Below are 12,911 nucleotides of genomic sequence, written 5' to 3' on the forward strand. Positions count from 1 at the left end.
TTGAAAGAAAAAAGTAGAGTTCATCTTTTAAAGAGTACTCCACCGATTTAGCATCACATTCATCGTACTGCAGTTAAAGCAGCTACAAGGAATTTTATTTTGTGTTGATTCTGGCGGCCCCTGTGGACAAAAGTGGTATGACCACCACCGTCTCCTTTAACAGAAGTCTTGATCTGTGAAAGAAAGGCACAGCGTATTTTTAACACTGTGTTCCTTTTCTAACACAGCCGTTAGCAGGATGCATGTCGATGAGGTGATATGTGTCTTTGTGGCTGTGTAACACCTTACAGACTCAGACTGACTCCTCAGTTCATCTTCAGCACTCCGCCATAACATTCTTTTTTACTTTTACAACTTATCCAACCTGGATAAGTTGGAATCCCGATGACAGGCATTAAGAATAGCTATAATAACTTCACAGAAATAGACAACCTTCTCGCTGATGGTCTTATGTCGGTCGTACAGAGACATCAGTGTTAAAGTGAGACTGTTTCATCGCCAGTTAAAAGCTCATTGTCATGTGTTTCACAAAAAGGATGCATATCAATGCATTAGAGCCAGAGATATCGTATTATTTATCACACGCATTCTTCTTCTTTGTCAAAATGTGGTGCCTACGCTACATTACATGTGTAATTACAATGTCATGCAATGCACATCAACCCAAAATAACTTTTTCCCATAAGCTTACATTGTGAAAAAATGATGGATGATCATTTTCAGGGTCACAGTCCCTGCAGAATGACTCGTCTCACGATCAGAACTTGATTTATTTGGCTCTATGGCCCACTGAGCAGCTTTTACAGGAATGAACGGGGCTCCAGACCCGGCGCTGTATCCAGCTTTCATCATATGTCCATGGGTGATTCTGCCAGTAGCTGTGTCTCTAGCCTGCAGCATAGATGAGAAGGGGGCTACAGAAGTCTGTCTCAGCCCACTCCTCTACATTTATTTTATTTCAAAATTGTAGTCTTTAGCCCCAACCGACACTGACTTAAGTGACATCATAAGACTTGACATGACATTAATCGGACTTCTCACAGATCCCTTTGGAGACACTACAGACTTTATAAAACTTTTTCCACATGTGCAGCAGTCTTTCCCAGCACCTGGAAACACACTTGGATGTGTCCAAAATCAGAATCGCTCTCCATACCTTTAATGAAATACAGAAATACATGTTCGCCCACAATGACTGATTGACATCCCTCACCCAGATTCTGAACTTTGGAGAAGTACGTTTGGAGTGAATGCTCGTTGATGAACCATTGAGCTGAAGGTGCAGACTGCTTTACTTGGAGCTGGAACAGAGGTTTGCTGTGTGTTCTCCAACTATGGCTGTGTTTGTACAAGGCACAAAGGCCTGTGTGAGGGAGCCACCATGAATCTGAGCTCGTGCCTAGCACTGGCAGCTCTCACCCCTCCCTAGCAACACACACACACACACACACACACACACACACACACTTGTGTCTTTGCTCATGTATTAGGTTAGTAGTAGTAGCAAAATAATTAGCATCTTGTGAAAAAATATCAAAATCCAACACATTGTTATAATCCTTCAATGACAGTCAGAGACACTTTGAATATTAAAATTCAGCACTGTTTTTACAGCACTGACATTTGATCAGTCAGGTCCCAGTCCAGTCCAGTTCTCACAATTCTTAATTAATATACATACAACATCTATCTTGGCCATAAACAGCTGTAGTATCAGTCAGTCTCTGGCCTTTCATACATGCTGTCCACTGCAGTGGACAGATATTTGGAAGACATCTTGAAGTATTTAAGTTGGAGTACCATTTCCCAACCACCAGGTGTCGGACCCCTAAAGCCCTCTCCACAGTTCTATTTAAATATAATCCACTACTATCTATCTATCGTCTGCCCGCCCGCCCATCCAGACAGAATATAATGGAGTGGACAGAGAAATATTAATATCTGGATAAAAGTATTTCAAACATGTTATTTAGTTGAATAATATTGTTTCTATCTGTCTGGTTTTCTGACAATGGGGGATTTAACAGTTATTCCTGCATAATTTTCTATGATGCATGGTGTCCAGTGTCAAAACAAACACTCGATCATTTAAGCATGACAGAGCTAGTATTTACCTTTTTGCCTCCTAATCCAAATATAGAGCAAACAGCAGACTCTGCAATGCTCTACCAATACTCTTATACTAGAGTAATACTACCTAGCAGCAGTTATTCTGGATTTTACTATTTTTCTGTTAATTTGATTGAATTGGTTTTATTAACGGAAATTCACAATATTCTAACAATATAACATAAATATATTCCCCACACAGGGAAATACCCAACAAGTTTTCAGTAAATCAAGTCAGCAATAACTGCATGCAGGTACCCAGGGACGTTTGGGGCCCCTGGGGTCTGGACCCCCTTCCAGATAAAGACTTGGCCTGGTTTGCAGCCAGTCAAGTTTGTCCACGCCCAACAGGGAAAAGCATTTCTGTGTGGAGCTTTGTGAACGGCGGCTTTGTCATGTTGAAACAGGAAAGGGACAAACTCAAACTGCTGACACAGAGTTGCAAGAACACAGCGTAAAATGTCATTGTATGCTTTAGTATTAAGATTTCCATCACTGGAACTAAGGGGCCCAAAGTAGGACAAACAGCCTCAGAGCAAGAGGACAAGCCCACATACTGTTAGCCATACAGTGCCCATGATAGACTCATACTTGAGACTGTATAAGAAGATCAGTGGGGCTGGGAACTATTCTGATGTTGTCTGAGACAGTTACAGGAGATAGGTCAGGGATGTTTGAACGTAGCTTAAGTTGGAAGCTAAGCTAATTTGTTCCCATCAGGAAGTGAATGTTTTGTTGCTGATGTGTTTACAGCTGAGTCATCGTTGACTGTCTTCATTGTCCTCTTCCTCCAGTCATCAGTTTATAGTTCTGTGCTCAGGCTCAGCTCACAGAGATGACTGATGGGCATGACAGCCTTGTGATGGCCGGTCACCAGACACATGAGCCTCTTCAGAGCTGGTCAAACACCGTGTCAAATACCACGGCCAACTGTCGTCCCAGTACAGCCTCTGACACACAAAGACTCAAAGGCCACATGATCAACACCAGTGACCTCAAAGGAAGTGAGCTGTAGGATTAAAGCTGTCAGACTCACAACTTCCTACAACAATACCACTGTTAGCCTTCTGCTATCAGATTACAAGGCTAAAATAATGACTGCCAGTACAGACAGTGTACTTCAAAGGCACCCAAAAGAAAAGAGAAACAAAATGGAAATAATGAGAAAAAATGCATACATCACATGATGAAAAGGCTGTTACCACAGGTTTATATATACGGCAGTGAGAGTGGTTTAAACATGAACTGGACTGGACTATGATCACACAAATGTTGTTCCATGTATTACTCTCAGGCCGAAAAAACAATTTGAAATGAAAACATCCAGTGTCATTTGGAGGGACCAGCCTCCTGTCAGAGTGAGATATTAAAAATGTCAGTAATAACATTGGCTAGCTGATCGGCACGTATTTTTAGTTCACGGCCAGGTATATTATCTGGACCAGCAGCCTCTCACTCTCACTCTCAGCAGTTGATTCGAGTTCCACAGCGATCATAAAATGTGTTCAACTCATCCGGCAGTATGACCTCACACCTGATGGGAGCCCTCCTGCTTTTGTAGCCTTTGACATTTTGAATCTCCTGCCATATATCTCTGCTGATGTCTCCTCTTTGCCTCCTTGCTGCCAGCTTTCAGTCTTGCTCTGGCAGAGAAAGGCAGCTTTTTTGGCCCTGAATAGACCCTTCACCTCTCCAATCATCCAGGCCTTCTGGTTGGGGAATGGTCTTACTGTCTTTGTGATCACCACATCAACACATTTGCTGATATAATGTATGATGTCACTGAAGATGTATATTCTACAAGACTGATGTTGTTATCCTAAGTGGCAGCATCTCTGAACATTTGCCAGTCTATGCACCCAAAACAGTCCTGTAGGGCTGCTGTAGCTTCATCTGTTCACACTTTAACGCTTTTTACTGATGGTTGGACCCTCTTTATCAACTGTGAGTATGTAGGCAGAAGAAGCAGAGCTAACCTCACTAGCTAAGCTAGCTAAACTGAAGCTAAGCTACTTGTTTAAAGCCTGGCAAGATCAATTGATCATGTTATCTTGTGAATCCAGTTGCATCGCTAGGTAACTAATTTTGTAATTAGTTGTTCTTGTTACCACCAAGCAACCAGTAAGAAATGCTATAGAAACTGACACAGTCAACCTGAGGATCTTTGCGCCGACTGATCAAAAAACGTGGAACCACCCAAATCCTCAATTTAACTTCTCTAACCACAGTTAAGTATTTGCGAACATAATAGAGAACATTCTAAGAAAACTTTTATATCATGATATCCTTTAATGACATTTGGCGCCATTGTACATGATGTCATGTGGAGTCTGGTCAAAGGTCATACATGTGACTCTACTGTGGACTGTTGCATCATGGTTGCATGGACAGCAAGATGTTCTGTGACCTTATTAATATCGCGGCGTACGCTCCTGCTGCCTGACGCCCTCTCTGTGCTCCTGACAGACAGCTCACAGGTGTTTGGCTTAGCCAGGCTATATTTACAAATGTCACCGATGGAACTGCACCGTATGATACCAGCAGGGATCTGATTACTAGAGCATTGGTAAATCTCAAGTACATGTTCATACATACCTAGAAAGAAAGTGATGTCTCATGTTCACTTTGAGTTCGAAAATATCTCAGGTTTTTCAGTGAGCTCTTATAGAATAGAGGAAAAGAGAGGAGGAATTGCAGTGGTACTGTTTGTTTGAGTCCTTTATGCTGATTAAATTGCCATTTAGTTTTTTTTGATTGTTTAAAATTTACAGCACTTATTTTATGATCTTATTCAATTGACTGTGTATTTTGAAATTTTCTGTAAATTGTATCCCCCTACATGATGATCTGACTGCAGTGGCTTATCCACACTGCCAAGAAAATATCTGAGGATGCTGGATCACACTCTTCATTGATAGTCTCCTGGTCAGACCTTGATATCCACACCTCCAGTTTGTAATGCAGTGTCAGGTTTTGTTGTTGTTGTTTTCAAGTTGTATAGTAGACAGAGTATGAATGTTTGATTTGGAAAGTTTCCTTTTAAAACTGCCAAGTTTAAAGAGAGACTATGTAGTTTAAGAAGAAATTCAAACTCAGAATTGGAATATTTGCAATATTAATGAAGTAATACTACAAACTCAGAAATATGTATTTTATATATAAGTGAATAAACAGGCTGTTCTCAGAGGGAAATAAAGTCCCAGAACACTGTTTGAAGCTAGAAAGGTGGCAGGGTCCGCCATATATAAACAAAGTCAAACAGTATAAATTGTGTTGTCCTTTAAGGTCAGTTTGTTTATTCAGTTTATTCAGTCATGAAAACAAAGAGAGTTTGTTTATTTAGGTTGTTTAGGCAGAAAACAACCTAAATACAAGATAATCCACCCAGCTGACATGTGTGGCATATCAGGATGCTGATTTAACAGCATGATTGTTGCACAGGGGTGCTTCTCTATGAAAGGCCACCGTAAAATGTGCCATTTCATCATAAAAAAGAGATATTTATAGGCACTGATCTATGGAATTTACATGATGAGGGTTACAGAAACCCCAGAGAACAAGGTGGGGTGGGGGAGTCATGGATCAGAAAACCAGTCAGTGTCTAGTGTGACTATTGAGCTCATGCAGTGTGCCACATCTTGTGTGCATGGAGTTGATCAGGCAGTTGATTGTGGCCCATGGGATGTTGGTCCGTTCCTCTTCAGTGGTGGGGTGAAGATATTGGCATGAACTGGAACATTGTCGAGCATGTTGATCCACAGCATACCAAGCATGTTCAGTGGCTACCCTGCTTTACATGAGTGTGTGACAGAGACAAAACAATTTCCTCTTGTCTGTCCCTTTCCACAGTAAAACAGTGTTGTTCCATTTGTCATCATCAACTCTCCTCTGTGGAGTGAACGGATGCCCTGCAGGACGTTTCCTCCTGTGTGTTCAACACCTCAAGTGGCATTCAAATTGGTGTCCTCTGATAGTTTCCTATGGCTAAAATGTTAGTTAGTTCGTTTAGTTATTTTTAATTGCCAGGGCCATGGGTGCAGTCTGAACAGAGAAGTCTTCAGTCTGTGACTCTGATGTGTAGCTACAGTTTCTGCTGACCTTAGTCAATGGGGAGCTTGTTCCACCATTGTGGAGTCAAGACAGCAAACAGTAGTGATTCTGTGGGGAGCTGGGACCCTGTAGTGTCAGTAGGAGAACCTAGTGGACATGCTGAGGTGTATGGTGGGCCTGAGCCATTCACAGCATGGCAGGGACGCACCTGGTCTTGATTCAGATCCAAGTCACTAGAAGCTCATACAGGGTGCAGAGGAGTGGTGTGTGGGAGAATTTAGGTTGAAGAAAATCCAGACTGCTGAATTCCGGGTGAGCTGCAGAGGTCGAATGTCACATTAAGGCACACCAGCCGATGGTAAGAAGCAGAAGTCTAGGTCCGAGATGACCTGGACCAGAACCTGCAGTGTGTTATGGGTAAAGAACTGATGTATCCTGATGTTGTGGAGGATGAATCTGTCGGGGCTGGTTGTCACGGTGATGTTGGCAGTGAAAGACAACTGGTCACACCCAGGCTCCTTGTAGTCCTTACAGATTCTGTCCAAGTTATCCAGTAACTGTCATTCTCCTCACCATGTAGATGCTGCACCATGTAAATCCCAGCAACATGGAGTCGTGAAGGTTAACTTCACTGTCTGAATGTTGAAGTCACAGAGAAGTGCAAGCATTACTCATTATGTGATGGATTAAACTTTAAAAATCAGTGGATGACCCCGACTAGCTTGTCATTATTTGCCCTTATTGATCCAAATAAACACTCAATTATATTGCCATGCCCTGGACTCAAAACAGGATGCACACTAACTGGTTGCGGGCCTGCAGACAGGACGTGGATTGTTAAGGAATGACTTCACCTCGTAGTTACCGCCATGACCCCCTCCCTATCCCCATCAACCCTGAACTCATTAAAAAACAAAAGATCAAGCTCTAAACAAAGCAGCTTTGTAGTGCCTGAAAAGACCACATTGTGGAAGCATTTTGCTTCACTGCTATGTATGTAATTTAGATAATGTCTATTAACCACTAGGTTCCTATATGCTGGGAAACCCCCTGTTTAATGTGATACAGTCCATTCGTTTCCAAGTTAAGAGCTGTCAGTGAACCACAGGAACCAGGAAATGCAATTCCAGGAATAGTTTCTCAGACAAACATAACCCTACCATGATGGAGCCTTGGCAAAACACCAACAATAAAAAACTGCTATTTCCACATGTGGAGACTGCCCTCCGCTCTTCCTTCTCTTTGCTTTATTTTTACCCTCCCAAATGCAGCTGTTTCCCAGTGAGCCTGCAGAGTAAACTGCTGGGAGGATGGAGGGACACTGAGGTTCAGTCCCATAACAGAAGTGGCCCAGCAGCCGGATGAATCACTTTGTACTTGTGGAGACTGGGACACTGTGTACTGGGATCAAACCATATGAGACAACAAGTGTGTGGAGATGATGTCTTTTCTTATCAGCAGTACATCTGGACTCTTTGGTCAAAGTGTACTTAAATATTCTTTTATGTGCACTTTTAATATATTTATGAAATGCACTTAATCACGTTCCTTTTGGCAAACAAACAACTAAAACTATTCCTGTGCTGAGTTTAACTGAAGACAAATTAGACCATTTCTGCCATATCTGTGGAAATGAATGATTATTTTATGTAACTCCAAAACAAAAGCCTATTTCTGTGATGCATGATTACTAATACTAATGTAATCATTCCTCCCTGTAATGTATTGAATGTTTGAAGCAAGATAAGAACTCATTCATAGACTCACTCAGTTCTCAAGAGATTACTGCTGAGATTAAATTTAAACATACACACTCAAAAAGTTACTGCATCAGTGCGACGTTTTGGAGTCGTGATCCCCACAAAATCATGCTGGTGTTCTTGACCTTGACGAACTAGTAAACATAGTGGAGCATTTAGTAGATATGGAACCAGATATTTTCACGTGGACACAGACATGAATGATAATTTGGTGTGCTGGATGTGCAAATAGTTTGCTAACACATTTGCAATATGAACTTTATAAGGTAATAGTTTGTCAGAAGTTGTGTTTACAGCCCCTAAGTGGCCTTGTGTTATTCGCTTATGTTTAACATTTGTGTTTATTCACTCCAAACAGACAGATTTCTTTACTGTACATTAGCTGTAAGCTAGTGAGCAATGTGGTTGAATGCAGTTGAGCCTCTCACTAAACTCAGCACTCACCAGAGACTCTGGTTCTCTTTCTTCTTTTCCCTTCTACTCTCTTTAACATTCTGTTCATGAAGTAAAAGCAGGCAACATTACAGAACATAAACACCCGACAGTGGAGTTTACCTCCGCTGATCACTGCTGAATGAACAGGAGTGAAGATAAATCCATAAATCCATAAATGCATAAATCCTTTTTATTCCCAAAAGTTAAAAAGTCATCTCTGAGCTCTCCCCCCATAATTGGGTCAAAGTAGAATCTGGTGTGATTCCTGGTGTTTATTCCTCCTGAGGGTCTGGATCTGCGCTGACTCTCTTCTCCAGAGCTGGCTGGGATAAGTATCTGAGCAGCAGCTCTGCCCACTCGCCCCGCCCGGCTCTTCACACACGACACATACATATTTGGCTGAGAGTTGAATATTTTCAACTTGCACGAAAACCCAAAAGACACAAATTTTGTGTATTTCGTACATTGTCTTTTGCATCATTCCCGTTGCTGGGCAATTGTATTTGTATGTAATTTGCTTTGCTTTCTGTGGGAACAACCCATCACTGTGTTGTAACATTGAAACTTTGGTTTAAAAAACTGCTAATTTCTGAGATTTTGATCTAACATTAGTGTAAAATTGGATTTTCATAGGGTCTAGATTGTGATAATAATAACTCTAATCACAAAATTAGGCTGAAGACTTTTGCCAGGAAGTATACTTCATTTGCATCAGAGGACAGCCTGGTTTTGTAATTACATACTTCAAATAATGGAAAAAATAATAATGATTCAGAATGAAATCAAAACATCAATGCTCGATATGAAGTCTTTGAATCAACTTTTATAATTCAGGTTGTGAACAGGGTGTTTATCTGTGTATATGTGTTCTCTGAGGCTACATTATATTCCCAGCTGTTCTATGTGTCAGCGACGGAGTATAAATAGACTCAGGGCTAAAGTGGAAAAGCCCCTCCAGCTGAGGGGGGCTCATGAGAGGGGGAAACTTTCCCTGACAGGCTCACAGGTAATTTCTGTTTTGTATTCAGTCATTGATAATATCCATAAACACAGCTTCATGGGAACTCACTAATCACTGTTTGGCCTGTCTGAAGATTATTTGCTTAGGCCTGCATCTGTTACTTTTCACATTCCCCTTTGTGTTAGACAAGTCATCTGCAGCAGTCTGATTCAGGCAGACACTATTTGCATCTATTGCTCATTATCATAGAAAAGCAAATCATGTCTGTATACCTAGTAACCTAACTCTGATAAAAATCCAGGGCATACAGAGGCTGGTGGCTGTCAGCTGGGTAACCTTACTGAACATTTTGGTATTTTATATCCAGTGACGTTAGACTGTTAATACTGTTGTATCCTTTTAAAATCTTTTGCAGAATTACTCTTATTAATCTTAGGATTTGGTGACTTTAGTTAAAGCATCACAAATCAACAACATCCCATTCTTCTTCTTATTAGACAGAATATGAGGACATTATGTGACTTGTAAAGCATAGCAGTATATTGCCCAATAACCATCTTGGCTGCGTCAAGCTAGCCACAATTACTAAACTGTAGTAATACAGGAAATGTTGAACCCGGAATGGAACAAAATGTCACACTTTAAATTAGATTATTATTGTAATCATCAAATTTAATAATAAATCAACTTTAATAGTCAATTTCCTGTTTCATCAGTTTAATCTTAAACATTTCAATTCTTGCACACAATTTGATTTTAGGTTTTTTCACAAATGTCCAAATCTGCACATACTGTGCCTCTCCAATATTCCCAGCTATATGATTGTATTATTATTATTATTATTATTATTATTATTATTATTATTATTATTATTATTGTCATCATTATTATTATTATGGGAATTTGTGGGTTTTCCCAACCTGGGGGAATACTATATTCCACAATTTAAAAACAAGTGAACATGGTGGTTATTATAGGTATACACAGATTCAAGCATCTTGACAGTTCTAGTTAATAAGATTAAGGTCTATTTAAGGCAAACACATTCATGTACTTACTTCAATATATTGACATTTCACTACCTTTAATTTATATTATCAGTAATAACGGACCAGTGTTAGCTGACAGTGGGATTACATTTGGGATTCAATAATAAAATATTAATACGGCAGGTAGAATTATTTAGTTTTTAATGCTTTTTTTTGATAATCTAAACTGTGAAGATTTTAGTTTAACAACTAAATGCTCATACTAGACTGTTTGTCAAAAAGCAGATTTGTTTAATGTAGCCTAGCATCTCACTGATCTGCTTTTTATTGGTTATAAGGATCAGAGAGGAGATTGAGTTAGGCAACATCAATGTTTCTTTTTCTTTTCTGCTGTTAAGTGTATCAACAGAATGGAAAAGATAATGGTTTTGGTGTAATGTTTCTGGAGCCCTTCTTGCCAGCACTCCATCCTGGGTGCTCCTGTCCCGGGCCTGACAACCTCCTCTGTCAACAGGGCCTTTATTATGGAAGTCATCCGCGCTCCTTCCGGTGCACGTCGTGTAACTTGACGCGGGCTCTGACCTGAGGCGTGTGTTTGTTTTGCAGCCTGTCTGTGGAGTGGATGCCGGAGGGGAGCGGGTCACACACCGCCGGAGAGGAGCTGAAGCAGGTGGAGTCTCTCCGTCCGCCTCACCCCGGTGAAGGACAGACACTTCCTTCGTCTTAGTGTCGGTCTGTCTTGTCTATGAGAGAATTATTTGACTAGCCTGACCATGACGTCGGTGTGGAAGCGGCTTCAGCGGGTCGGAAAGAAGGCGGCCAAGTTCCAGTTCGCTGCCTCCTTTCAAGAACTGGTGATAGAAAGCACCAAAAAATGGTGAGTACATGTAATAACACTTCTGACTAGCTAACACACTGCATGTGTGTTCCGTCTCCTTTGGCAGAGCCATGTTAATGTGTCCGCTCCGTGTGGTAAAGGGACTGACAGTCGTATCGTTTATGGGAAGAGAAAGTGATGCCAAACTCCATTTAGAATATTAACATTTTTCTTTCCGGCAAAGTCATGTACGTCACAGAAAATAAATGGCATTTGAGGGACCATTGGGACCCTGTTCATCTTAAACTCCAAACAGCAGCCAATATTTATGTCAATATAATTTAACTTATTGTTGTTTCGCGTGTTATTACATCATTATTACTAATATGACACGAGCTGTTGAGTTGAGGCTTTTAATAATGGTGTTTGGTCCTTCTCGCTTGCTTCAGGTGATTCGTTCTGGTTCACAAGTCCGGAACGTTGTATGGTTCTGAATGAAAATGAACTTTGTTGTGAGGAGAGTGTTTTATCGGAAGCTTGATGCAGCAGCCAAGTTTCAGAAAATATGGTGACGCTTCACAGATCATGTTCCATTACTTCCGCCTCTGTTATTTATTTTAAATATTGAGCCCGTGTCGTTGTGACATGTAGTATAGCATCCTGTTAACTAGAGCAGGTCGGAGTCATGCCAAGAAGACTGGTCATATTCTCTGAGGGAACAGTTAGTATCAGGTGTGAAGGTGGAGAATGATGTAGCCATCAACACCATCAGCACCACCAGGGCTGTAGCTAGGAGTTTAGAGCAGTGAAGTCATAAACTTCAGGACCACCCCACCCATTAATGTCATTTTTCACAATGCCAAAACCTTTTTGTGTCCATATCCTTCCACCCAGTACTGCTATGCTGCTGTACTATCTTGCCCTAGTTTCTGACTTAAAAAATTATAAAAAAATATGCATTTATATAATTTGGTTGCACAAAGAAACCCAACAAATCCCCCAAAACGTGTTCCATAGGGCTGCAACATATGGTTATTGTGATTATTTTGACATGTAATGCAAAATGATTTACAATTATAGGTAATGATCATCTTGGCATCATAGTTTTCATTTTCCCTGAAAAAAATCCCTAAAAAAACAAAAAACTGTAGTTTCTCAGAGTGAATTTATTTCTGTATATTCTCTTTTCACGGACCTTAAATTCCACTGTCTATCTATACAACAACATTCATATAAACTTTTTGAAATTAGAGTTAGATATACATTCAAATATATCTGATAGTCAGCTTGAATAATAATAGTCACCAATAAAGCTAGCTAGAGTCAGTTAATTTTGGCTTGACTTCTTTTGTTTAATTTTATTTTTCAAGGCAGTAAAATTAGTTAAACCTTAAAATATCCTCTGTTATGTTTGATGATAACAACATTTGAGGGATCATTGACAAAAAATACGTTTATGTATATATTCTGTGTGTAGGAATATTAGCCAATATATCGACAGCAAAATTGTTTTACTCCTTGATATTGGTATCAGCAGTGACCCCCCCAAAAAAATAAATAAAAAAATCCAGTATCGGACTGTCTCAGGTGTTGTCCATTTTAATGATAAAATGGTCGGTCGTAATTAGTCTGACTGTCAAACTTTGGAGCACGAACACTGAATCTGTGTCACTTTGTCATTTTCAGCATGCTCCCAGTCTGATTAAAAAGCAGGATACAGATGGAAAACTTCAGGGTTTGGAGCAGATTATCTCCACCCCCATGTTTAAGTGGAGTGCAGATCAGAATCA

At 40.4% G+C, this 12,911-nt stretch overlaps 1 protein-coding gene across 1 annotated transcript in view; it reads left to right on the forward strand.

Annotated features, from left to right (window-relative positions):
* The first annotated feature begins 10,897 nt into the window (after window positions 1-10,897).
* ehbp1l1a (EH domain binding protein 1-like 1a) overlaps window positions 10,898-12,911 on the forward strand; it is a 43,411-nt gene continuing 41,397 nt past the window's right edge. Inside the window, exon 1 of the mRNA XM_073475193.1 lies at window positions 10,898-11,181. Coding sequence (XP_073331294.1) covers window positions 11,078-11,181 — 104 coding nt within the window. The 5' untranslated portion in view covers window positions 10,898-11,077. The remainder of the gene's footprint in view (window positions 11,182-12,911) is intronic.

Source organism: Pagrus major, chromosome 10 (assembly GCF_040436345.1).
Source record: "Pagrus major chromosome 10, Pma_NU_1.0".
Lineage (NCBI taxonomy): Eukaryota > Metazoa > Chordata > Actinopteri > Spariformes > Sparidae > Pagrus > Pagrus major.